This window comes from Manduca sexta, chromosome 26, assembly GCF_014839805.1.
Source record: "Manduca sexta isolate Smith_Timp_Sample1 chromosome 26, JHU_Msex_v1.0, whole genome shotgun sequence".
In the NCBI taxonomy this organism is placed as follows: Eukaryota; Metazoa; Arthropoda; class Insecta; order Lepidoptera; family Sphingidae; genus Manduca; species Manduca sexta.
In genome coordinates, this window is record NC_051140.1 from 10,262,378 (window position 1) to 10,288,432 (window position 26,055).

General features: G+C 36.0%; 2 protein-coding genes across 2 annotated transcripts in view; one reads left to right on the plus strand and one right to left on the minus strand.

Annotated features, from left to right (window-relative positions):
- Nucleotides 1-2,744, minus strand: part of LOC115444902 — a gene marked incomplete in the record, with an annotated part of 5,657 nt that extends 2,913 nt beyond the window's left edge. Inside the window, 1 exon segment of the mRNA XM_037443393.1 lies at nucleotides 2,442-2,744.
- The window catches only part of LOC115444901 (Golgi-associated PDZ and coiled-coil motif-containing protein), a 48,425-nt gene that overhangs the window by 6,889 nt on the left and 15,481 nt on the right, over nucleotides 1-26,055 (plus strand). Inside the window, exons 3-4 of the mRNA XM_030170879.2 lie at nucleotides 25,580-25,634; nucleotides 25,849-25,990. Of these exons, the coding sequence (XP_030026739.2) occupies nucleotides 25,580-25,634; nucleotides 25,849-25,990 (197 nt within the window). The remainder of the gene's footprint in view (nucleotides 1-25,579; nucleotides 25,635-25,848; nucleotides 25,991-26,055) is intronic.

Here is a 26,055-nt window from a genome sequence, read left to right on the forward strand (position 1 = left end):
AGCACCTCCTGTCTCCTTTGCAATGCATAAACTCCGAAACTGTTTGATTTAGATTAATAACTATGTCGATGAATCGAATATATCTACAGAACTGTCACGGTCAATTAACAAAAGAAACTACGAATTAGATTAAATAAAAAAAAAATACTACATCTACGAAAAGTACTTAATTATTTATCATAGACGTTTTGATTTTTATAAGTTATATTTAATTTTACATTGTTAGAGATTAGTTAAAATAATATCTAACTACTATAACCCGTTTAAAGTCAATAATTTATTGTTAACTTTTTGTTTTTTAGAGTAAACTATACTGTATTCATAAATGTGATTTGTAAAGCGAGTAGTCCTAAAATTAAATAGTGCGCTGTGATTATTCAGAAGCTCGAAATAGTAAACAGATGAGCCGGCTGCGTTCACTCTCGCTATCGCAGACCTTACCAAACCAATACTCGTGCTATTCAAAATAAGACCCTTTGTACACTCAAGTAGATAAAGAAAATTCGAAATTTTACATGAATGTGGTATCATAAATTCATTATGTTATTTCATGTTTTATGATGTACATTAATGTTAGTATTATAAACTTCGAAAATTTTCTATGAACATTTCCTTGATCGGTGTGAAATCATGAGTGTAGTGTTTACGCTAGTTTGCCCTTCACTCGATAGCTCTAGACTTGTGCAATGACAGAGCCTCCCGCTTTAAAGTAGCTCGTAGCAGCTTTCAGCGGCCGTTGTCATCGCTTACATTTAATTAACGCAGTTTATTGCAATAATGTGCATTGCGGGCGACGTCATGTCACCATTTAATTAAAAACTGTCTACTAACACGCTGATTTATGCAGAACTTTGTAGGTTCATTCACTTGTGCTATATGAAAAATATCATTTGTACTTCTGGTTGTCATAGAATTGTTTTAGTATTTAGTTCAGGTCACTGATGTTGACCATCTATGTTGTTTTTGGAAACTAATAAAATTATTAATAAAATCCAAATTTTGCGCACTAAAGTTGTAAATAATGAAATTCAAATTTCTGTGATAACCCAAATATTCATTTTTTGTATACTTATTTCATATTCCTATATTTTGAGCAAACCTGCGATATTTACCACCTACTTATTTCTTTGGCCGCGAATTGTATAAATTAAGCATATTGTTATACAATTTTTTAAAAAATAAATTATTAATCAATCACCTTGACGCGTATAAATTGTTAATATCAAAAATCCGTAGTATCCGCGAATGGCCTCGTGTCCGCAACTCAGTATGTCGTAATGCTGCATCAACTTATATCTATAAAGTATCAATCATAATATTATAAGCATAATATGTGCGGTGATGTTTGGCACTTGGCAGGCACCGTCTTTGCCATCAAACGAAATACGCTTATGCAGCCTTTAAGAATTTATTGCTTTCATCTTACACTATACCGCATCTCAACATAAATTTTACGTTCATATAAATTATAACTTAAAACAAGGAACACTGAAATATTTGGAAAGTAATAATGCATCGCAAAGTATTCGTTATATAATTTACTATACGTTGAGCTAGGATTTAATATTCTTTACTACAGTCGCATTATGAAATGTTCTAATGTTGCATGTACTTATTAATGTTTTGTTAAATTACTTATTTATTATACGGTCATATACCTGTTTTACGACAACCTTATGCGTGTTAATGTAGACACAGATGTTTTTAAATCAATAACAGGATTTATTATGTTCTAAATAGGACAATAAAACCATACGGGAAAGATTCAAAATACCTTGTTTGACCTTGAATAGGTAGGCACACTTTAGGGCTGCTTGAACGGTAAGTAAGTGATACGTGCCGCAACTGTGCGTTGACCGTCTACGCATTTAAATAACATAAAACTGTTCAATGACGACATGCTATTGAGTGGACAGAAAAGGATACGAACTGTATGTCCTCTGAATTCCACGTAGAAATTATTATGCAGAGGGAAAAAAATCGTAACTATGTAAAAGAAACCGACCCTCGTTATTGATTAATGCGATTTTACATTTAGGCACACAGTGTATGTAAAATTTGAGCCAAAGTGATTTGATTCAGATTGTTTAAAACAATGGTATAAGCTATTTAAATAAAAAATCTCGAAAGGTATCCACAACGTGGATACTAAGAGAAGCGAAAGCCTACCTGTAAATCAGTCTGTTGTGTTTCATTCATTTTGTGCTTTCTAAATGAAAGCTTTGATTACATTGGTTAGTACGTTTGGATGAATTATTATTAATAGGTATATCAGTGCTAAAGATTTCAAAAAACAAATCCTGAGAAGATATCTTAAAAGAGAAGTTACACAATAAATTAAATTGAAAGCAACAAGTGGTAGATATTCGCACGGCGGATATTGCGTGCGCAATCATAACATGCGATAATATGATAAGGAGATAAAACGTTGCGCTACCGACCTAGGGTGGATCCAGAACGCGTAGACGGCGATAGCTCTAGTGCGGCTGTACAGTCACTGTCACTGAACTCTCACTGGTAGTCATGTCACAGAGTACGAGGAGCGAAGGTTTGGGCAACACGTGCGAGTCGCGCGCGCCGTGCGTGCAGTACGTGCCGTGTGGCTAACGCTAGTGACAGGTGCTCTTGCCGCAGCATCCGCGGCGGCTCTGGACTCTAGCAGAGCGCGTGCGCTGCACTCGGCGGCTTGCCGGCTCGCCACGCCCCGTGCGTACGCGCACTCCCCACCCGCACGGCCACGCTGAAGTGAAGCCTTTTCTTACCCGCACAAACACACTGCTCACACGTACACTCACATTTTCAGCCATTTTACACGCTGTTTTAAATTTTAACGTCACTTCGCCGTTCGTAAACAATTTTTATCATTCCGATTTACACTGATTAAACTACCAATATTATTTATTGAAAATACAAATAAATGTATGCAACATTATTCATTTATGTAAAAAAATAGAATCCTTAGGTCAACCTTAAAATAAAACCCTTATTTTACTTCATAGAAGGTATTTATTTTCCGAGAAATGTAATGAAAGACTAAAACAGTCTATAATAAAACAAACTTGACTGAATCTTGCCCGTAAGTGCGTGAGAATGCTCTGTGTGCGATGTTCATAAAAACTTATATTAAGTTCTATAAGGCCTTGATTATAGTATGTTAATTATTTTTTGTATCTTCTTAGGGTTATATCTCGGTGAAATTATGATTTTGTCTTGTTTAAGTAACTATGTCCCAACTTCCAAGTGCTCTAAGAAGTTTCTATTGCATCACATTTTGTAGAATCATCCAAATCAACATCTATCAACGTTAATCAATATTGGTTCTATTACTACTTTCAATTGCATAATTGAACTTTCCCTTTAACGTTTCGGTAAGTTGATTGCAAATGAATTTAATTCGGCAGCAGAGTTTGAGTTGTGGCTAGTTTTGTTTGTCCAAAACTTTTTTAATTTTAGGGAGAAGCCTTTATGTATGTACATTGTTTTAATTCGTTGTCAACGTAGAGTATGGCAATATTATAAAATAATTCATTCGATAGTGTCTGCATTCCGCAATGGAGTTTAACATAATGATAGAATATATAATGCATTTGAGCTTCTTGTTAAGTGTTCAAGTCATTGAACTGCATAATTGAATATCATAGTGAGTTCGCTATGATAAATTGCCTGTTTCCCTATACATAAAACTTTCGTGCGTGTGAACGTTGATTTGAGTGTTAACGTGTCTGTTCATTAGATTGGTATTATGCATACTCCATATAATGTTTGTCGATATATAAAGTTTATTTCCGTTGGTATACCGTTATTCGGAACACAACACTCGAAGACACTTATCGCGTCAGAAATCTCGACGTTTGTTTGCTTTAATGAATGGTTGATAAGAGGTTCGCCGTTCTTGTATCATTTACGTTGTTTAAAAATACCATCTGCTGGTATATTTGCAGGCATATTAAAACAATACTTTGCCACACAAAGCTAACACAATGCGATATTGTGTTTTAAAAAAATGCTGTAGCGGTTCCAAGTCCTGAACAAATGACAAGAACCGGACTCCCCAACCTCGAGTGGTGAGAGTTATGGTCGTATGCAGTAATTAACCAATTATAATTTTCGATTATCTCGGAACATATCAGTCCATTACGGAACACTGTGTCTGGTCTCCAAGTCACTACATTCGTTTGATTCTTCAGTAAAATTCAAGTGTTTAATTACTTTAGTAACGTACTTTCTTCTAATATAAAATGCAGCTGATTCAAGCAGTATCTACTTAGAATGTTAAGATTTTTATAGTTTTATCACGACGCTGTGATCTCGTTCTAAACATGTTTGTTTGTGCAGTCGTAGGCAATCGCGCGCAACTTGACATAACATAGGTCTGCATCGCGGTGACTCACGATAAAGTTGTTCTTGTTAGAAGTTTATTATTAGCACTGACTTGTTGCTTTAGAAGGATAATATTTAACAAGTCGTTGTGTGTCCAATTTACATTTGTTTATGTAGATGCATACGCTATCCCAAATGTTATGTAGTATAGTGTCAATAAGTAGTTATCCCTATAGAACATTTTACATGCACGCACCTCGCACCGTTTTAGAATAGCATCCTTATTTTATATTTACGATGCTGTCACTCCTCTGTCTAAGTTGTTACGTTGGCGAATGACCGATACTAAATTGGATGCAACCGTTATAAATACCGAGGTAATGATCAGCGCCACAATATTTGTTCCTTATTGGTAAATTTATTACTGCCTTCCACAATAGGGGACCGGACAAATTTTCAGAAGGCGTTTTAAATTGATCATTGTGGATATAAATAGCCAAGAAAAATAGTATTTTGCACAAATAAAGCTTAAAAAGTACATAAAACCATGCCTAAATGTTAAATACCTATAATTCCCGCGCAAACGCTACATTATGTCATTTCGTCTCGTGTGACGTCATACGTGGATAAAGCAACTTGACATGTCTTGTCATTTGAACAGTGATTCAATAATGCCAGATTAGGGTTATTTACCCTAGATTTAGGGTAAAACTGAATCAGCAGGATATTTTTTTATGGTAATTTTTGGGGTAATTCTACGAGTTAAGGTATTAAAGCTATTGTTTCACGATATTGTAATAAATATTGAGCTTAGAGAAAGATGTTTCCTACAAAAATTGTAGGCCAGCCAATTGTACAGCTAGTTGTTCCTAATAAAATGAGATAATTAAATTAATAATTATTGTAGTGGAAGTGAAGAAAGAAGTGGCGTCTGCATAGATAAGGATATAGAAAAAAAAAAGTACCGAATTATTTATGATTGGTTTAAGGGTAAAATTTTTAAATTCCAAATAATCCTGGGGTAAAGAGAAATTATGATCTGGCAACACTGCATAGACCGTGTTAATCTCAGGCAATCTCAGGTTACTGTGTAACAACCAGAATTCTATATAAATAAATATTCTATTCTATATCATGTGGCAGCTAAAACATAAATAAATACATCTCATAACCATAACCTCCTGGGTGTACAAATGATTTAATTAATTGAAATATTCATCGATTTATTTTAAACCGAAACACTATTTTTATTTACTTATATCAAAGTGATCCTCACAGAACTAAATCGGTGAGTCTGCAGACATTCCGTCGTAGGTTCGTCTTGCTAACTGCAACCACTTTATTCGTATATCTGCTTTTCGTGGTACATCAATAAATAATTTGTTTGAGTAAAGATATAGAAGTATTATTACATTCAGGTACGACGCACCAACGATATTTTTTGCGGTCTATTATGATTAACGATTAAACAATCTGTAAACGTTAAGCTGGAAGATAGTAACAACGTCCCGTATAAATTAATATAAATTATTAGAGCAGTTCTGTGTCAAAAAACACCTTTAAAGCATTAAAATAACACAACGCGGTATGACATCCAGATGACGTCTGTTTGTTTACATTTTACCCACGTGTGACGTCATGCGCCGTGATTGGTGTTTCATTTGCCGTAAAGAATAGACTAAAAATATTATAATTATTGTATTTTATTTATTGATTTAAAAATACAAATCACAATTCTTTTACAAAACCAAATATGAGATAATATTTTTAATATTACAAACTTTACTTTAAACTGAATTTCAGATTTTTTGGTAATACCTGTCCGGTCCCCTATTGAATAAGTATTTTGCTTATTTCTAAGTTCGCTCGATCTAAATCGTTTAAACTTTATTATTGAGTAGATATAATATTTTATTTTTTTTGTTTCAATTTCATTTTATTGTTGTTCGCTATATATTTCTCGCATGCATTGTAAGCCTTGTCCTGCTTACAAATCAAAATCAAGGGGAATCTAATGACTGCGTGAATCTTGCGAGTATGTATCAAGGACCTGTACCTGAATGATACGACGTATCAACTGTTAACCCATCTTGACTGTAGATTTCTTTGGCGCAAGACTCAATTGCAACCATTCATCTACAATGATTATATACTTGCTCAAAAAACGTTACCTTCCTATATAGTTTCTTCGCCCAATCAGATAAAAAACATTGCCCTCCTTTCTTTATGTAACCGGTAAAAGTATGGATTGAAATAAAGAATATGAATGCTATTGCGTATCAATTTTGAGGTCATCAGATTATCACACCAGATAGTGCTGTTGCTTTGTGTCCTGACACATTTCCTATTTTCGCCGTGTCGAGTTAATCATCATGTATACAATTCAAAACACGTAGATATATACACACTTCCAAAATAATTATCTTTCATTTAATCCATTCCTTTTATATATTATATTCCTTATGGGTTAACTAAATATATGCCTATTTTAATAAATAATTGATTTTAACAAATTTACTACTTAAACTCTCCAACTCCTGGTGTTTTTTTTTTATTTTAAATTATCAACCGATTCTCTCTATATTGACAATATAAGTACTTAAGTAGTTTTATTGTAACGGTCAGCTTAAGCATAGTACTAGGGATTGCAATCCGGTACTAACTTCAATCCGACCGGATTCAGCCGGAATCACGAGAATTCCGCCGGATCCGGATTGTTATTTTGGGTGTTCAACACGGCGCATATTTCTAACTTCATGGCATAATATAAGAAATAATCTACGGGGGGAAAATAGAAACGATTTTGTGCGAAAATCAACTCTTATTCATTTATAATTATTATCAGTCAGTTATTATATAATAATCAGTCTCAAACAAACAACAGTGAATTATTTATGGTTTAAATTAAGTTAAACCCGTTCATAAAAACTAAATTAAATCAACATCATATTCTTCTATAATCCAAATTAAAATTTTCAAAATCAACAGCTTATAGATATTATACCCATGCATTAATTACAGCACAGATCACTTTTCTTGTTGGAAAAACGTAGTATCATCCTTTAGCCTACTTCTCAAGGAACTGCAAATATAACCAGCGGCCGAAAAAGCCCTTTCAGCTTTAACACTGGTTGGTTTCACTAAAGTCAAAAAGTCATATATTAGAGACAAGTATTGCCCTCTATCTCCTTCAGTTTCATAAGCGCTCATTTCTTTCTTGAGTTTTTAGTACTTTCGCACGGTTTTGATAAGAGAAATTACGTTTTTCTTAATATATCGGAACCGGCCACCGGATCCGGTGATATTGTTGGATCCGGTAAGCAACGAAAACGTACCGGATCCGCCGGACCGGATTGCAATCCCTACATAGTACCAATTACAACAGCAATCTCTTCATTTTGCTCTATGTGCTGCTTGCTTTCCTATACCTATATGTAATAGTTTGAATATTGATTTCCAATAATTTATTGTCCAATGAAAACAGTTCACAGTATTCACAAATGAAGTACCTCCGTCAGCTTAATAAATATGAAATATGTGTTTGATCACATACATCAAATTGGCATTTGTAGCTTGAGACTGCAATTTTCAGTTTTATAGCGCCTCTGCATCTTCTTAATGTAAATGATTTTTTTTTTTTTATAATAACTTATAATAATCCACATGGTATTGTTTTCTTTGATAGGACGTCTAGGTTTATGTGGAGCTCATAAAGCCGGTAGAGAATTTCCTGATTGATATTGCACTTCGGTTTATTAGGTTTCTTCGCCGCGGTGATACAAAGTTTCAGTGAAGTCTCCTCTACTATTAAATGTAGTAATAATTACGACTTGTTCGTTGAATGAAAGTATCTACTACCAATCATACTTATAGGCACTTTCGCGACAAGACCAATCTCCTTTATCATATTCTTTACAAATGTTACCTTAAAAGCCTGTAACTAACGAAGTTGTTCGGTTTTCAACACTAAGCTGCTACCATGTGTACCTGTGGTAAAATAAACAAGATATATTAAAACTGTGAGACCGAGCATGAAGTAAACCGGCCAAGGTCCAGCCTTACATAAAACATCATTTTAACGTATGTGTGACGTTTGCAGAAATGGGCACTCGGTCACGCCTGTACACGGTGTGCCTTTAATATGATAATACGACAGGTCTGCCTCTGTGTCGCTCGTGGGAATCTGTCGCTCCGCCGCGCCGCGGCCTGCCGCAGGACACTTTAACCGATATTTAATTATAACCGCACTGCGAGCCTGTGGCTACCGACAAGTTATACTAACTCATTATACTGATTCTCGATCGAATAATAACTATACTAAGGCTTAATGTAAAAGAGTAATTTTACGACAAGTAATTGCTTTAAATACGCTGCAAGTACTGCAGCCACAAAACGCTATGTTTACGAAGTGGCTGTAATTGTTTCATTTTCTTGGAATCTTTAACTTTATGTACAGTATCCGGCCTTATAATGAATATCTACTTTCTTTTATCGTTTAGGACGACTGTAGACAGCAGCAATAAATTTAGTTCGATTAGTTTTTAATGAGTTTATAGTCATTTAATATTTTATGACTGCAGAGGTTCACTGAATGCTTTTTTTATTTGCATTAATTATGCACCTATGTTATTAATTCTTTATGAATACAAAGTCGTTAAATCTCAAAGCTGTTTTGTTGTCGTGTTAATTTTTGATGAGTCCCTACGGCCACACCTGAGTATTGAGTGGGGGTCAAGACCTTAATCATTGAGTTCGCTTTTGCACGTAGCATGATTAAAAAATATTTCCTACGCATTATTTAACTTTATTATTTCCAACATTGCAATTTATAACATAATATTTTTTTATTATGCGAATAATGACTAACATCAGAGTCGCAGCTTTTATGTCTGATATAAAAGATCACATTCAAATAAAGATCACCATTGACAATACTCCAAAATGGTTGGCGTCTAAATGGTCGCCTTCCGAAAGAACGGCTTTAGCCCGCTGGCGATCGATCGATTGCATACAGTGGTTGTGTCAACATGAATATTACTTTCAACTAGTGTGGATCGCATTTTCTTATATACGATCGCCTCGCCTCGCCGCGCCACGGACGTTACATTTAGATTTTCAAACCTTACCGCCGATTTCAAAATCACATCCGATTTTTTATTCATAAGCAAACTTATGAATAGTCACCCCATATTGTAAACATTTAGATGACTCATTAGTGAACTCCTTTAGATGCACCTAAATAAATATTTGGAATGAAACAATCCAATACATACCTATATTTAAAGATAGGTGTAAAAATTCAACATATTTGAATAAACCTACACTAATTATAATCCTATCGAAAATAATAACAAAATTGGACCAATCCGACAGCCTAGACAATGTATATTTCCGATGGGTTCAAAGGAAATACCTTAAAGCTTTTATAACAACGAGCAATAATTTATAATATAGTAAAATTTATTTCTCTAACAGGCGGAGACATAAGGCGTGATGAATGGCTTGACGAATCTCCTCCCACACTAATCAATCGTACACATTAACAATTTTCACTTACGATACTAGAAGGAATGAATATTTTATAAGCGTAATCTTATTTATTTCCCGTACCTACCGTAGGTTTTAATACTCCGAGGTATATGTTTTTCATTAATAAATTTCTCAGGCATGAAGTTACTTTCATCGGCCGTGCTAAAGTCTCTGGTTTGGTTGGGTATAGTATATTGTGTTTTATGCTCAGTATCAGCCTGGAGTCTGAAATTCGCATTCTGAGAACAGAGATCGATCCATAATATCATTATGATCATGTCATTTCATTTTTATTGCTCAGGAAAACTAATATGTTATGCTGTGTCCACACGTCATAACCTCCGAGCCGAGCCGAACCCCAACATCACCGCGTATCAGCTTCGTTCAGTGTCGACGGGGGCAACGGATGCAACGTATCTGACACGTACACGAAATAAATTCGAAGTGTAGGTCTCTGTATTGTGTGAATTAATGAGCAATGAACCAATTTGGACTTAAAAAACCGTTGGTGCATTTATCATCTCTGTTTCTATTTTGCAACATTATTTCAATTCAATGTTACACCAATCCTGTGTCCTTTGTTTTAGAAACACAATAAAACAAATAAAAAAAACATAACACGACTTTTAGCTACCGGCGAGATTATCTCTATATTAGATAAAATTTTGGCGTCCTTTTCCGATGCCAGTCAGTTATAAGTTAACAAAATATCTATCTCGTAGCGCATCATTTTCGTTTCAAGAAATATTTTTATTTACTTACAAAACGTAAGGTTTAAATCCCATTTTAATTGATAATTAATAATACATCGCGTAGGAAAGTGTATCGCCACAGATTCGATCCATTTTCCCTTGATGACGAGGAGTTTCGTAAACGGTATCGTTTCTCTAAACAAACGGCTGCTTTTATAGTTGACGTAGTCCGCGAAGAGTTGCAGCTGCACTGTAAAAGTTGTAGCACATTAGCAAAATTGCAAGTATTAACAAACAGTTTATTTGTTTATTTGAACTCACTAATCTCGGGAACTACTGGTTCTAATTGAAAAAATATTTTAGTGCTGGATAGTTCTTTCATCGAGAAAGGCTATATTCCTTTTGAGAGCTTCTGTTGCATGCGTTGAGTTAACGATTACCTATAGTTACGCAACACTCATGTAAAACGAAATTATTCCTCTTATAAAGTTCAAAAACTAGGATATTTTTAAAATAAAGTTCTCCGTCGCATCTTTCTGTCTGTCGGTCTAAGCGCGATAAATTCAAATACTACCCAACGCATTACGATGAAATTTTGTATGTAGTTTGAGACCTTAGGAAGGACGTAACTTTCTATCCCTGGAAAATGCATAGCGGGATATTCAGCACGGAAAACTCTTTCACGCGGTCGAAGCCGCGGGCAAAAGTTATTAAATATAATAGAACAATAATTAAATATAATTATGAACCAACGAGATATCACCTACACCTAACGTACCTCGTAACCTAACTCAATGTTTGGCCGTTTCTTTATGATATCGCGATGAATCATGTCATAATGTTTCACCATATATCTATACAAATACACACACCTATAGATGTTGTCGCTAATGCTTGAACACTTTTCTGCGGGCGGCTGCAAAGTCTGGACGCAGCATTACGCGTAATTTATAATGTAACGCTAGGTGACAACAGCAGTTACCGTGTGAATCACAATTTCAATTATACGCCTCCAATTTTCTTTCGAGGAGGCGTAGTGAGAACTACCGCGCGAGGTCACTACACGTACCGACCTAAGTAACTGATTTCTAGTTTTGGCATGTCGTATGGGACGATCGGGAGTTACCGTGACGTACGTGTTACCATTTAAACGCATGAGTTACAATAATTTGCAGTCCTCAGTGAGCTTATATTACAAAGCACCCGTCACGGTTACTATTTTCCACCCTATGTTTGTCATCGTCGGTATACTATATTATTGTGCGAGCATTGGTTTTGCGGGGAACACGTGGCCAAGCAGAATACGGGAGGCGGGCGGCGGCAGGATGGCTTTGCGGTCCACTTTGTGGTCTGCTCGAGCGTGCCACCATCTTCCGACGTCGTGACCGCAAACGTCTATCCAGCCACGCAAACCTGTTTCCTAGCTTTCGGTTTAATCTGCGATGAACTCGCTGAACATTACCGCGGTCATGACAAGCGGCCCTCGCCGCGGACTCGATTATGGCAGGAAGTGCATTCAATGTACATTCTCGCATAGAACTTATTGAATATGTGTAATAGTATATGCGTATGGCTGCACAAGAACATCAATTCGTGCAGCGGCATGGTGCAGCAGCGTATATGTTTCTGAAATTATGAAATGTAGATGCGTCTGCTAATTCAGCGATATTATGGTTGTCATTTTCTTCTTGTTATTTCTGTTACACATAGTACTTATATAGAATATTAAATTCAATGTCGAGTTGATGAAATTATCCAATAGTAACAGAAGTTTGAGTAAAAAAGCTATGCAAGGTATCCTTGTCACTCAGAAATTAGTCCTTTGCTCAATACCTATTGCGCTGGCTGCAATGGTCGTCTGTTCTATTGGAAACACACTGGTTGTATTTTGTGGCATGCTGAAATAAATGCATGTGCATAACGACCCTATTGGCTCCCGGTACGATGTTTGTTGGTATAATAATAGAATCATAATTTATATTCCGTGTCACTCAACCTCCCAACCTCTAGTTATCAACATCCGCAAGTTGGCTAGTATTAGAATGGCAACGATATTATTATTCAAACTATCATTATAATAATGAAAGACTTGAAAACCTATTTGTTCTAGGCTTAGAAATGGTTACTTACTACCACTAAAGGTTTTTGGTGGGTTATGAAATGAGAGTAATTAAATAAAAGGAAGTTATTTATTTATCAACTCAGAACTCCGGGCTTTCGAAAAACTACCTTGGAAAGGAATTATATTCAGATAAATAATGTACACCATATTGTTTATACTTTTCCGTTACTAATAAATTACAAAACAATCTCCATCCTGTTCATCTGCTTCAAGCTTGACAGCGTAAGTAAATGAGAGGTATGGATAAGTATGGAATTTTGTAACAATAAATTATAAACCCGAAATAAACTACAATAAATCCCAGACCATCAAACCCGAAAGGTTCGAAAAGGGCACTCAAACTTTGTCAAGATCATCCATCTCAAGATGCGATAGGAGAATCTGTCGGTGACACAGCGTACGTGGAGCACCAAATCCAATTCAGGGTTGTTGTCTGTATGATGTAGGCATTTTGAAATTTAATTCATCTTTTTTTGCCCCACTAATCAAACCGAATCTTAAAAGTTTACACTAGTACATTACTGCAGATTGATGAGGTGAATATTATAATCGGTATAAATATTTATTTGTAGAAAGCAAATTAAATAAAATACGCTAAAATATTAAAAAAAACACCGCAGCGAGATATAATGTAAAAATGACGATGGAGCTTTGAAGATGTAAAGCGCAATGCGAGTAATTTATTTAAATGATCGCGCCACTAGGTACAGACTAGATACGGAACCAGAGGAAGCAACTGATATCACAAAAACGTTGTGACGTCGCAATGGAATTGCTAGATATATTTTTTTTTACAGTAAGTTATAATATTATCCAAGACGATGCAATGATTAAACGTCAACTATAATATTACAACAATGGTCTGCGTGAGCATTTACGTACTTTTATCATTAACGCGTTAATTTATTAATTATATTAGATTTCGGGAATGCCCCTTTTTATAAGAATGATCCGGCCAAAGAGAACATAAAATTATATGAAAATTGTATCCCATGTCTGTTTTTGTGTAGAACTACTTGTATGTTGATCTGAGAGATGGTACTTAAATTATAGGTAGGTATAAGCTGACAATGTTGGGACTTATCCTTAAGTGTTCTAGTTTTTAAGTTTTATCGTAGTTTATGATTCCATTTTTGTAATAACTATTATAATAACTCATCTGGCACCGACTTCCTCTTGACTAGAATATTAATATGTATGTATTATCCGTTAATCGAACAATTATAATCGACGATTAAAGTGATAACTATATCTACTTTGAAGCAATTTTCTATCGTGAGTTATTTTTACTTGAATAAATTAATTTATTTAATCTCTTAATATGTAATTATTATGTGTATTGGTTACGTAGAAATAATTTCTAGAAAATTCAAAAATGTTGTTTTAAGTATAATATAATATAGCATTCATTCAATAAGTCTTGATTTTTTCGTGAGGCGTTTTATTGTTTTTCCACATTTTACTTTTCTTTGTAAATTTTGATACTTACGTCATGGTTCTAGAATTGAAAATGCCGTTTTCATTGTGGGACAAACTTGAATATTTAGTACTTCACTGTCACCATAAAATCTAAATCCACACAGATAAGCGCAGAACATATTTATACACAAAACGATTGTATTAATATTTTACAAATATTTAGTTGTCGCTTATTACGTGTATTAGGGATTTGCATAAATTGCGACTAGCTACTATTAATTCTTATTCCACCACCGCAGATAATTTGCATATTAATTGTTGCGATTGGAATATTTGTTTCTGGGAACTTGAGATGACGCCAAGTGTCATGCAAATATTCATTGTGCATTATAGGATGTCTTACGCCGGAAATACAGTGGAGTTGAAGCTACAATATACATTAAAAATCATAAGTTTTGCTCTGTCCACAGTCGTGACATTGTCGTCCTGTCGTGGTTTCCTTGGAATGTGGGACCCGACCCCTACAATATGCATTTTAAACATGTAAAGAAAGATTTAGCACAAGTCTCGATTAAGATTCCTGATAAAAAGGGAATTTTATTAAATTCATCGAATTAATTTATACATATGAACAAGGAAACTATTTATATTTCGCTCGCCTGATTTTGAACATCTTGATTGCCTATACGATAGGTACCATTAAAGCTTTTGAGTTACGAAGTTATGTATGTTTTGCGTCATGACTCATGAGGCATTAAATATTAAGTATCATGATACCTTGTGATTACATTAGCCATAAGTGTTAGTAATCTATACGAAGTGACGTTCCTTATTTACGGATGATTATAATGAAATAAGTATTCAGTGTCAATTTATTTTCCACCGACGTTTATATTTTGGGACTGAGACACCAGCCTTAGTTAGGTAGTAACGTAGTGTAATTATAAATCTTGGGTAACGTAGATAAATACTCTTTTTTGTTGCTATTTATTTGTTATAACTCAAACCGGACTAAAATATAGAATTAATGTAAGATTTATTATTCGGAAATTATTTATTTTTATTGCAATACCCTAAAGTATAGTATTCATTAAATCCATGCCAAGTTACAAAGAGATAATATATTCTTAATAATATCTAAAGACTATATAATATTTAACATAAACCGTGTTCACAAACATGTGCCAATAACCTTGTTTTAGCATATAACCATAAAAAATTTACAAATGTATTAGAAAAAAATTCAGCAAAAGTATAGATATACATACTTATGCTGAATTTTCTTGGATAAATTAATAAATTTATATTCATATATTTATTTTATTCTTTGGCTAGTTTTGCTGAACCTCAAATGTATATTACATATAGGTTTACTTGTTTACATGTAGTACATGTACCTATTCTTAAGTATTAATTCATCATGTTTATTCCCAGCGCGCGGTTTGACACCGTTTGGTATTTTATTGCAAATAATTTCAAAGTAGATCACTTGTGCAATAATTACACGTGGCAAGTATGCTCTAAGATATTGATCTCAAGTCAACAGTGGGATTTTTATGTGCCGTCATTCAATTTAACATGAACATGTTGTGTCGGCGCCATTAAACACTCATATAAAATTATAAGCGCTTGTGAAAACCCGTTTATGAACACGTTTTTCGTTTTAAAAAGAACTATAAACACATCTTATGTGATGTTGAGATGGTGCATGCTTATCGACGCAAATATCTATATCAAACCCATGAACATTAAATGCACCATCACCTCAGTGCTGTCGTTGCGCGGCGCGGCGGTTTAAAAATCGCACTGACCCGTTTTTGAGACGCAAGACGTGCGCCGACGGTTTAGTTTAATGACCCTTGTATATTAATTTAAAAGTAAATTATTAATCACGTCAGCTTTCGCAAATACTCGGCTCGTTATGATGTGATGTGCTTCCTCTGATTAATCGTCCACATCAATCGTCGTGATTTAATCGTTTTCACCGCATTGATAGTCATTCTAGAATGCCTTTCCGCTCACGACCACAATAAAACATGGTCAGGTAATTGAACACCGGACACTTATAGGAACGCTGACATTAGCATACGCTCATTGGGAGTGCAGTACATGTACCGCATTGATTCAGTTCTGAGAAGAGTGTGTCGCGAAATTGTCGTAGACTATGCGTCGTCGAGGTCGGCGGGTGTAGGGCGGCGCGGGCGCGGCAGCGGCGAGCGTGGATGTGCTGCCACCGATGCCAGGTGCAATCACGCTCACGATGCTACATAATGTAGGTACTACACGACTGCACATACATACCTCTACCCATACAAAACACACTTAATTATATTAATACCACCACACATCGCTAGGACTTTATTCCGGGTAGCCATGAAATAACATTTAAAAAATAAAACTACCTATAACTCTTAACAACTCTGATGCTTCCGCATTATTCATAACTTGATGGTTTATTGAGTACGTACACAAGTCAGCGGGAGACGTTTAAAAATAATAATAAAAAATAAAAGCCTTTAAGGGCATCAATACATTGCAACGAAACTGTACCTACGAATAAATATCCTATTTTTACTCGATATCAAAGGAGGTTATTCTATTCATCGTAATTTTTTTTTTAGTTTGTTGTGCGATCATTTTATTTGAATTTCATTAGTATAGCGCCTGAGATTGCGAAGATGCACTTAGGAAGTCCTCGAAATTTAATTCTATTTTCATGATCATTTTTGTTTTGAGTTAAATATGGCTTCAACATAATCGAAGATGCAGCAGGGACAATCTCGAAATAAACTAGGATCATAATAATTATATTTGTATCAGGTTCAATTAGATGTGTTTTATGTGACCGAAAATTAATTGTGTTATTAAAAAAAACCGTTATTGAACTTTATGTACGACTTACTTTTGTCTGCGGCTCCGCCTTCGTGATAAAGTTTTCCGTTATAAAAGTCACGCTTTATATTTTCCCGGGATAGCCTATGTCTTTTCCAGGGTCTCAAACTATCTACATAGTAAATTTTATCCAAATCCGTTACGTAGTTTTTGAGTTTATCGCGTTATTCGCGTTCGTTCCTTGTTTTAAAATATATTTTTTTATTTTTATTAAGAGGAACAACTCTGTTATACATAATTGTTGCATAACTTTAACCGTTTACGCAACGAAAGCTCTCAAAAGTAATAAATTTCCCCGTTTTTGTACCATTTTTCCGCTCCTATTGGTCATAGCGTTATGAATGATGAATATATAGCCTAGAGCCTTCCTCGATAAATGGGCTATCCAACACTAAAATAATGTTTCAATTCGAACTGGTAGTTCCTGAGATTAGCGCGTTCAAACAAATAAATAAACTCTTCAACTTCATATACTAAATATAGATTTCAAACGAAATTATTAAAAACACCTTAGTAGCCTGGTATTAATTTGCCTACGATCGCGTTGGCGTAAGGTCCATCAACGTGTATAGTCGGCATAAAAAAATTGTTTGTATATTATTTTATAGAAGCTGTATCAAAAGAGACATTAATCTAATTTAAACGGAACAACTTTAATGCCTCGCACATGCGATTCTTGAAAGTGTATAATTACCCATATTGGCGTCCTTTGCATAATATATTAGGCATATTGTATTATAGTTATGGTAAGCTGTGTGTATTTAACCGAACCGACAGTCGACACGCAATGCCGCGGCCTCTGAACACGCACTTGTTGACATTTACCCGAGAGCCGAGAACCTATTTAAACTAAATTTAACAAGTTCCAAACTAACTGTAACAATTGGCGGTTGTCAACAATCGCCATCACCGGATTTACACGGTAACACACATTCTATAATTCGAGCATGTTTGTTCATACAATTTTTCAAAAGGACTGCCAACTTTCTAGCTTTTATTTCGTTGTCGATACGTAACAACAGTATGAGCGAAGCAAAATTACCGAATCTTGGTCCCTAGTCCCCTACTATATACTAAACAAGCTATAATACGTTCCTGCCAGCTGTGCAGCATCCCTCGCCATTCCATCCACTTTTGGTTTTTCTTATAATCCTTTACTCGGGCGGTGAAGTATCTTGACCTGTTCACATTAAAATATTACCATTGTTATAATATGCTTATTTCTAGTATTCGGTATTCGTGTGTATTATGAGAGATCGTGAGGCGCATTGCATGTGCTGCATAAAACACTACATGGTGACCACATCTACTATGTCAAGAGTGTTACGACCAAGAAGAAGAATTCACGTGTACATACGAGTATGTTGAACTTCATGTCGATCTACGAGCAACGATGGGGCCAAAATAACTTTTATGGTGATGTGTATAGATGGTAATACAAGCACGAGGAGAATTAATTTAGTTCACAAGCCGTTAATTTTCGGAATAAGTGCGTCGTAGTATATCAGCATGTTATAAGTATATAATAGATAGTATTTGCCGATCTTCGGATAATAATATAATATATTCGTTCGCCGTATCCAGGAACTCATAAATATAACACTTGCAGAGTAAAATGTTAACTATTATGTTAGTGTACTTGTATTTGGGAACCGTTAAGACGTTGGCATTTACATATTGACTGGTAATGAGCGAAAACAGTGAGGACGATCACGGTTGTGTTGTCTCTGTATCGCGTCGCGTCGCGGAGGTGCGCAGCGCTCACTGCCCCGTCATATGTAAATGACGAATTGCAGTCACAACGTGTGCTAGTGTCAGACACGTAAACAATGCACGTACAAATTGTACAATGTACCGCTGCAATGTACGAAGAAACAACGACCTCAAGTAAAGCGGACGCGGCCACCACGATAAGCCCTTACTATATTATTTAAGTACATTAAGATTTCATATCTTGCTGTGATTCATTGATAATTTCAGCTCACATATGAAAATTATAATAACATTTATATATGTTCGTCATAAATGGGCATCATAACACTTTAAAATTACTGTAGATAGTTTGATTTAATTATAGCGTCGCGCGTGTGTGCGACCATTACTCGACCAGTGTGGTCCCCTTGTCGAGTCGCATGCGCTTTCATGCATGTACTGCGTTACTATTAGAACTTGACCGGTGTGCTGTTATTCAAATGAGAATCAGATTTCATTATGTTAGTACTGATAGGGAAAAGTATTGACACAGTGTTTCGGAGATTTATTATTGTTACTAAGAATGAATCGTCTGATTCACGTATGAGGGCCGCAGTTAGCCAAGGTGCGCGCGTGCGACGCTGGGTCAAATCACTCTTGTATCTGAGATGCGCGCTCCGATATCGAGCAGCGGTGAATCAATCTTCCGTCGGTTGGATTTAATCTTAGATCAGAGTCCACTCTGGCGTGAATAAGAGCTTTCGTCGACCGCAGCGTAAATCGCTTCAATGTTTCATTCAACATAGTACATGGAGCGTGCGTGTAAACTGCTGGAATTGCTTTATTTTCTCAAACAAAAAGCATATCTACAATAACTTTCGATGTAATTAATATAGAGATGAAAGTAAGCAGGTATATTTGTCACCAAACTAGGTATTTATATTGCCGACGCCTGTGGTATGCGTTAATTTCGTTTTATTGCGGCACTAATGAAACGTATTCATTGTTTCGTAATTCAAGTTAACTGTTCCTTTGTGGTGATAGTCGTGTTTTATATATTATAGTACATTCACGGATCCGCAGGAGTACATGAGACATAATATTTAGAATCTTATTTATTGAAATGGAGACGCCTACGTAGTCGGCGTAATGTTTTCCGGCATTATAGGTGCAAGCGTTTTTATTAGTATATGCATCTCTGGCAGACTTTGCAATATATTTAGACATGTGTTAATCGCACGTTTAACTTGTAACTTGTGTTGAGAGTGTTGTGCGTAATCATCTGTGTCAAGGATAATAGCGCAGGTAAGCACTGTAGCCGGTAGTGAGGGTGTGGTGCGGAGCGCAGAAAGTAAAAGCCACGTATAAGGTATAAACAAATGATGAATACTCGATGCAGCACTATTTTATTTTACTTTAATTGTCCTCATTATTCGATTGAATTAAGAAACTTCTTTTTCTGCGAAATAATGATTGTTACAAAGTTGGTACGAAATAATAATAATACATTATTTAAAAGAATATTTTTGTGCTAAATACCGCTGTGTATGGCAAGTTATAAGAGAAAACTAGCCGTTCGTTCCCGTTGAACCGATATGGCGAACGTTAGCAACATAATAGGTAGGTAATGGAAATTCCATGAAAATACTACTATAAACCACGGCACGAGCTTTTATTTTATTGCGGTTCTCGTGTTTGTATTAATTAAACCACTTCCTTTGCTGTTTCTATTTATTTCGTCAACTATACAATTTTAATAATATCCAATGTCCTTGACCAGCCTCGGTTGTTTAGCAGCTAGTTCCTCCATCTTGGTTTGCAGTTGCTGACAATAGATACCTGCCGTAATCGTTTGGCCAGATTTTAGAAAGCTGTAGTGAACGACACCGGCACTACCAAACAATTGCAAGCAATTTTTGCTTGGGGCAGGATTTGGCTGGTTCTCCAGGATTCAGGCATTGCGACGAGCGCTTCCGATTATCGTACAGGATGCACTGTTCATTACAAGTAGTGATTTAAAATCCCTTCATTATTGTGGCGGTTGAGCAGTGTAACGCAGCATCCGACGCATGTTTGCTGGTTTGATTCACTCAATTCATGATACCCACCTCTCAAGCTTTTTACTTTCCCAATTTGTTTAAAGTGGATTAAACCAGTATGTACCAGTACCAGTTAAATGCATTTATAAATTTGAATTTGGAATACTTAACAGAAGAGGAGATATTTCAGATTGAAGTGGCCAGTACGACAAAACGCCAATTTCACATGTAAGGACCTAATATTTAGTATATTAAAGACTAGCTTTTGCCCGCGGCTCCGCCCGCGTTATAAAGTTTTTCAGGCTAAAGTTTTCCGTTATAAAAGTAGTAGTTTCCCGGGAGCCTTTGTTCTTCCCAGGGTCTCAAACTGTCTCCATACCAAATTTCATCTTAATACGTTGGGTAGTTTTTGAGTTTAACACGTTCAGGCAGACAGATGCAGCGGGGCACTATGTTTTATAATATATTTTTTACAACTTTTTAAGAGGAACAATCCCGTCATACATCATTGTTGCATAACTCTAACCGTTTGCGCAGCGCACGCAACGGAAGCTCTCCAAACTAATAAATTGTCCCCGTTTTTGCAACATGTTTCATTTCTGCTCCGCTCCTATTGGTCATAGCGTGATGATATACAGCCTATAGTACTCCACAAATAAAGGGCTATCCAACACAAAACGATTTTTTCAGTTCAAACTGGTAGTTCCTGAGTTTAGCCATTACTGCTCCGCTCCTATTGGTCATAGCGTGATGACATATAGCCTATAGCACTCCACGACCAAAGGGCTATCCAACACAAAAAGAATTTTTCAATTTGAACCGGTAGTTCCTGAGATTAGCTATTACTGCCCCGCTCCCATTGGGTATAGCGTGATGATATATAGCCTATAGCACTTCACGACCAAAGGGCTATCCAACACAAAAAGAATTTTTCAATTTGAACCGGTAGTTCCTGAGATTAGCTATTACTGCTCCGCTCCTATTAGGTATAGCGTGATGATATATAGCCTATAGCACTCCACGAACAAAGGGCTATCCAACGCAAAAATATTTTTTCAGTTTGGACCGGTAGTTCCTGAGATTCGCCATTACTGCTCCGCTCCTATTGGGTATAGCGTGATGATATATAGCCTATAGCACTCCACAAATAAAGGGCTATTCAACACAAAAATAATTTTTCAGTTCGAACCGGTAGTTCCTGAGATTAGCTACCACTGCTCCGCTCCCATTGGGTATAGCGTGATGATATATAGCCTATAGCACTCCACAAATAAAGGGCTATTCAACACAAAAATATTTTTTCAGTTCGAACCGGTAGTTCCTGAGATTAGCTACCATTGCTCCGCTCCCATTGGGTATAGCGTGATGATATATAGCCTATAGCACTCCACGACCAAAGGGCTATCCAACACAAAAAGAATTTTTCAATTTGAACCGGTAGTTCCTGAAATTAGCTATTACTGCTCCGCTCCCATTGGGTATAGCGTGATGATATATAGCCTATAGCACTCCACGACCAAAGGGCTATCCAACACAAAAAGAATTTTTCAATTTGAACCGGTAGTTCCTGAGATTAGCTATTACTGCCCCGCTCCCATTGGGTATAGCGTGATGATATATAGCCTATAGCACTCCACGACCAAAGGGCTATCCAACACAAAAAAGAATTTTTCAATTTGAACCGGTAGTTCCTGAGATTAGCTATTACTGCTCCGCTCCCATTGGGTATAGCGTGATGATATATAGCCTATAGCACTCCACGACCAAAGGGCTATCCAACACAAAAAGAATTTTTCAATTTGAACCGGTAGTTCTTGAGATTAGCTATTACTGCTCCGCTCCCATTGGGTATAGCGTGATGATATATAGCCTATAGCACTCCACGACCAAAGGCCTATCCAACACAAAAAGAATTTTTCAATTTGAACCGGTAGTTCCTGAGATTAGCTATTACTGCTCCGCTCCCATTGGGTATAGCGTGATGATATATAGCCTATAGCACTCCACGAACATAGGGCTATCCAACGCAAAAAGAATTTTTCAGTTTGGACCGGTAGTTCCTGAGATTAGCGCGTTCAAACAAACAAACAAACAAACTCTTCAGCTTTATATAATAGTATAGATTTCATTGAAATGCATACAAAAAAAATATGACATTTAGCTATGTATAATATTAACCTTATATTTTGATCTAAGTATACCCAGGAACATTCACAGATTGCATTTTATGGATGCGAATTAGTATTATCGTTACGAACTAGAGACATCCAATATATATATATCACTAATTAGCGCTTTTATTAGGAATTAATCTCATAACGATCACTAATTAGTTACGGATATCGGACCCCGTTTTACATGGTTAAATTGGTTGCTATTATATGCTATATGTAAAACTAATAGGTCACTTAAAATCCCTTCGGTCATGCGCATTAATTACATAATTTCCTAATCAATTTGACAAGCGTGTAATCTACGAATTAATAGTTTCAGCTGATGGAGACTAATTTTAATTTCAAATAACGTCTTGGACTCGGAATTATTGTAATTTGAATTCCTCGATAGTCATATTATCAGAGATAAATTACAATAAAAATACCGTAAGTTTTTTTTTATATATAACTCCATTATCCTATAAGCGAAGTTAAAAGATAATACTACGCTCATTATTGTGAAGTTTCCTTTCATGTCTTATGCGGGTCGCGCCGTCTACAATAGATATGTATAGAACAAAACGTTTTAACCCTTCTCATGCGGGACCACATATCTTTAAGGGTCCCCCCCGAACGTATGCTCGAGCCCTAAACAATTTGTTCCTTACTTGGCGACGGGCGAGTTACAGGCGAAAATATGCAAAGATTTACGAATAATTTATTTAAAAAAACTATTTTATTTTTAAGTATTTGAAAATGTAAATATTGAAATATTATATCCAAAAATATGCCTTATTAAATTCTCTCTACAATAGCGATAGTAGCAAATTAACATGATGAGTGCTATAGGCTACTTTTTGTCGCGGGAAAATATGAATCCCGGAAAAACCTTTTCACGCGGGAAGAGCCGCGGGCAATAGGTATGCATTATAAATTTCAAATTGATATCTTCTAAAATTTGGTTGGAGCGACATTTTGATGGGGGAAGGGGCCTTGATTCAAGAATATACATAATATTTAATGTAGTGAATACGTCTGTCAATCACCTTGAAATAACGATGGTCTAAGGACTAATTACATAATATTGTCATCAATATAACTATCAATTGTAATTAGGCACCGACTCCAAAATTGGTATCCAGTATATACCTGTTATGTGAATTTTTTTTTAGTTTTGAGTGGTTTTTGAAGGCGGTTTAATTTTTTGTTAAAATTATTTTTATAATATATGACGTTAACAATACAAATATTAGGTACGTAATTGTATACGATTAAAAATTGTAAGGAACGTGTGCGTTTATAATATACAGTGGGCTTGAGATGTAGTTATTTCTTTTTAAAAGTACAGTTTTACTCGCTGCTATGGGTAAAAATTTTGATTTGATTTATAATAATTGTTATTGCCTAAAAAGACAACGTTCTGGATATAAGGCGTAACTTGATACTACTTCCATTTACTTTTAGATTTACAACACAATATAAATTAACAATGAAGGCAATTTTTTTGTTTCATTTCCTATTGTGTACTTTGGGTTGACAAATATAACTTGCCTACCTTCTTTAGTTAGGAATATCACAAACTAGATTATACTGAAACTTTTTTTAATCTTTATCAACAATATAACATATAAATTATAAACTGCACTGGTTATAGAAATAATTAAGTCTAACAATAATTGATTGGACGCTCTGAAGCTTCTGCGTACTCGGAACACTCGTAGAGGCCGCGAGCCGTCTCGACGTTTTTCCATAAGCAGTAATTAAGGGATATTTGCATTCAGTGATGTAGGTGTTATAAAATAACTAGGTTTTTCCTAATAAGGATACATAAAGCTGTGGGCTTGTTGTTCCACCGGGGACTTTAATAGCACTTTATGGCTGCTATTTTTTACCACAGGAATTTGCGTAATTGCTGACGACGTTTGTGTTCAGATCGTCATTGACGAAGTCGTTAAAATAATCACCTTAAATAATGTTCTCCTTTGCATAATTCAACCGAGGAATTTATTTATTGTTCCTTATAAAATGAACGGTTTAACAACTTGTATAAATCCAGTCCGCGGACTCAAAGCTCAAAGGCGACGAACTTTCATTCGATGTATCGAATACGTGCTGTGCATGCGACGGCTCTGATGGATCGGTAATAGCGACAATAAAAATTCTCCGTTTTACATATTCGCTATACACAATGATTCAAGTTTATAGCTAGGTAAATATACTAGGAAATGGATCAATTCTTGTTACTTTGTACAGTGTTGCTTATTGTGAGGATAAGGATAAACGAAGGGGGGTGACTTGATTGTCACTAATGTCGTAATGTAACAGCCCGGAATTAAATAAAATAAATCACCGAGGAATTGCCTGGTAAATGAAATATTACAAGTCAACGAGAGCAGAGACCACTGACGCGTGCTTTATATGTTCATGGTGCGATCGGCGGCATTGCGCCACGTGCGCCCGACTAGCCACCGACGAATAGCGAGGGTCCGCAAACGATTTATGTGCTCGTGCCCTCGTGTCGACCACTTCCTACACACCATCTTTATAATGTGTCTCCTTTTATTCGGATTTACGCCGCCATTGATTTCGACTCCAGATTAACTTCTATTGGGGTCCTGAATCACACTCATGACATTCGACACCGCTTATTGTTGATATATGACTCCGTCCATTTGCTGATGAAATTTACTTTGTACAGATAAATTGCATTTTTTTTTGCAGGCAGAGCTCGTCGATATGCGTGCGGATTTGGTGCAAGCGCGCGCAGCATCGACTGGTACGTTCAATTCCCTTGTTTATGAAATAGCGAGTTTTGTTACAATGCTCGAGCGCAGCCCACATTGGGCCGCAGCGAAATGCCTAATAAAGCACAATGGCACATTGTAACTTTTGAAGGAGAGTTTCGTCTGAACAAGAACGATGTGAAATCTGATGTTTGCTTGTAATAAGGTAGTATTATATGGAGTAAAGGTACGAAGTGTGTCCAACAGGTGGGTGCCAGGAGAGTGGGGAGGTGACCGGCAGCGTGATGGAAGGGCCACGGGCGCGCGCTGAGGCCGCGCAGCTCGCCAGAGAGAATGCTGCATTGCGGGAAACTGTACTTGCCTTGCACTCGGAACTTTTTGGTGCCAGGTTCGATTGTTCGTTTTTATTACAATAAACTAACATCTTAAATAACCACATTCTACGTCAATTAT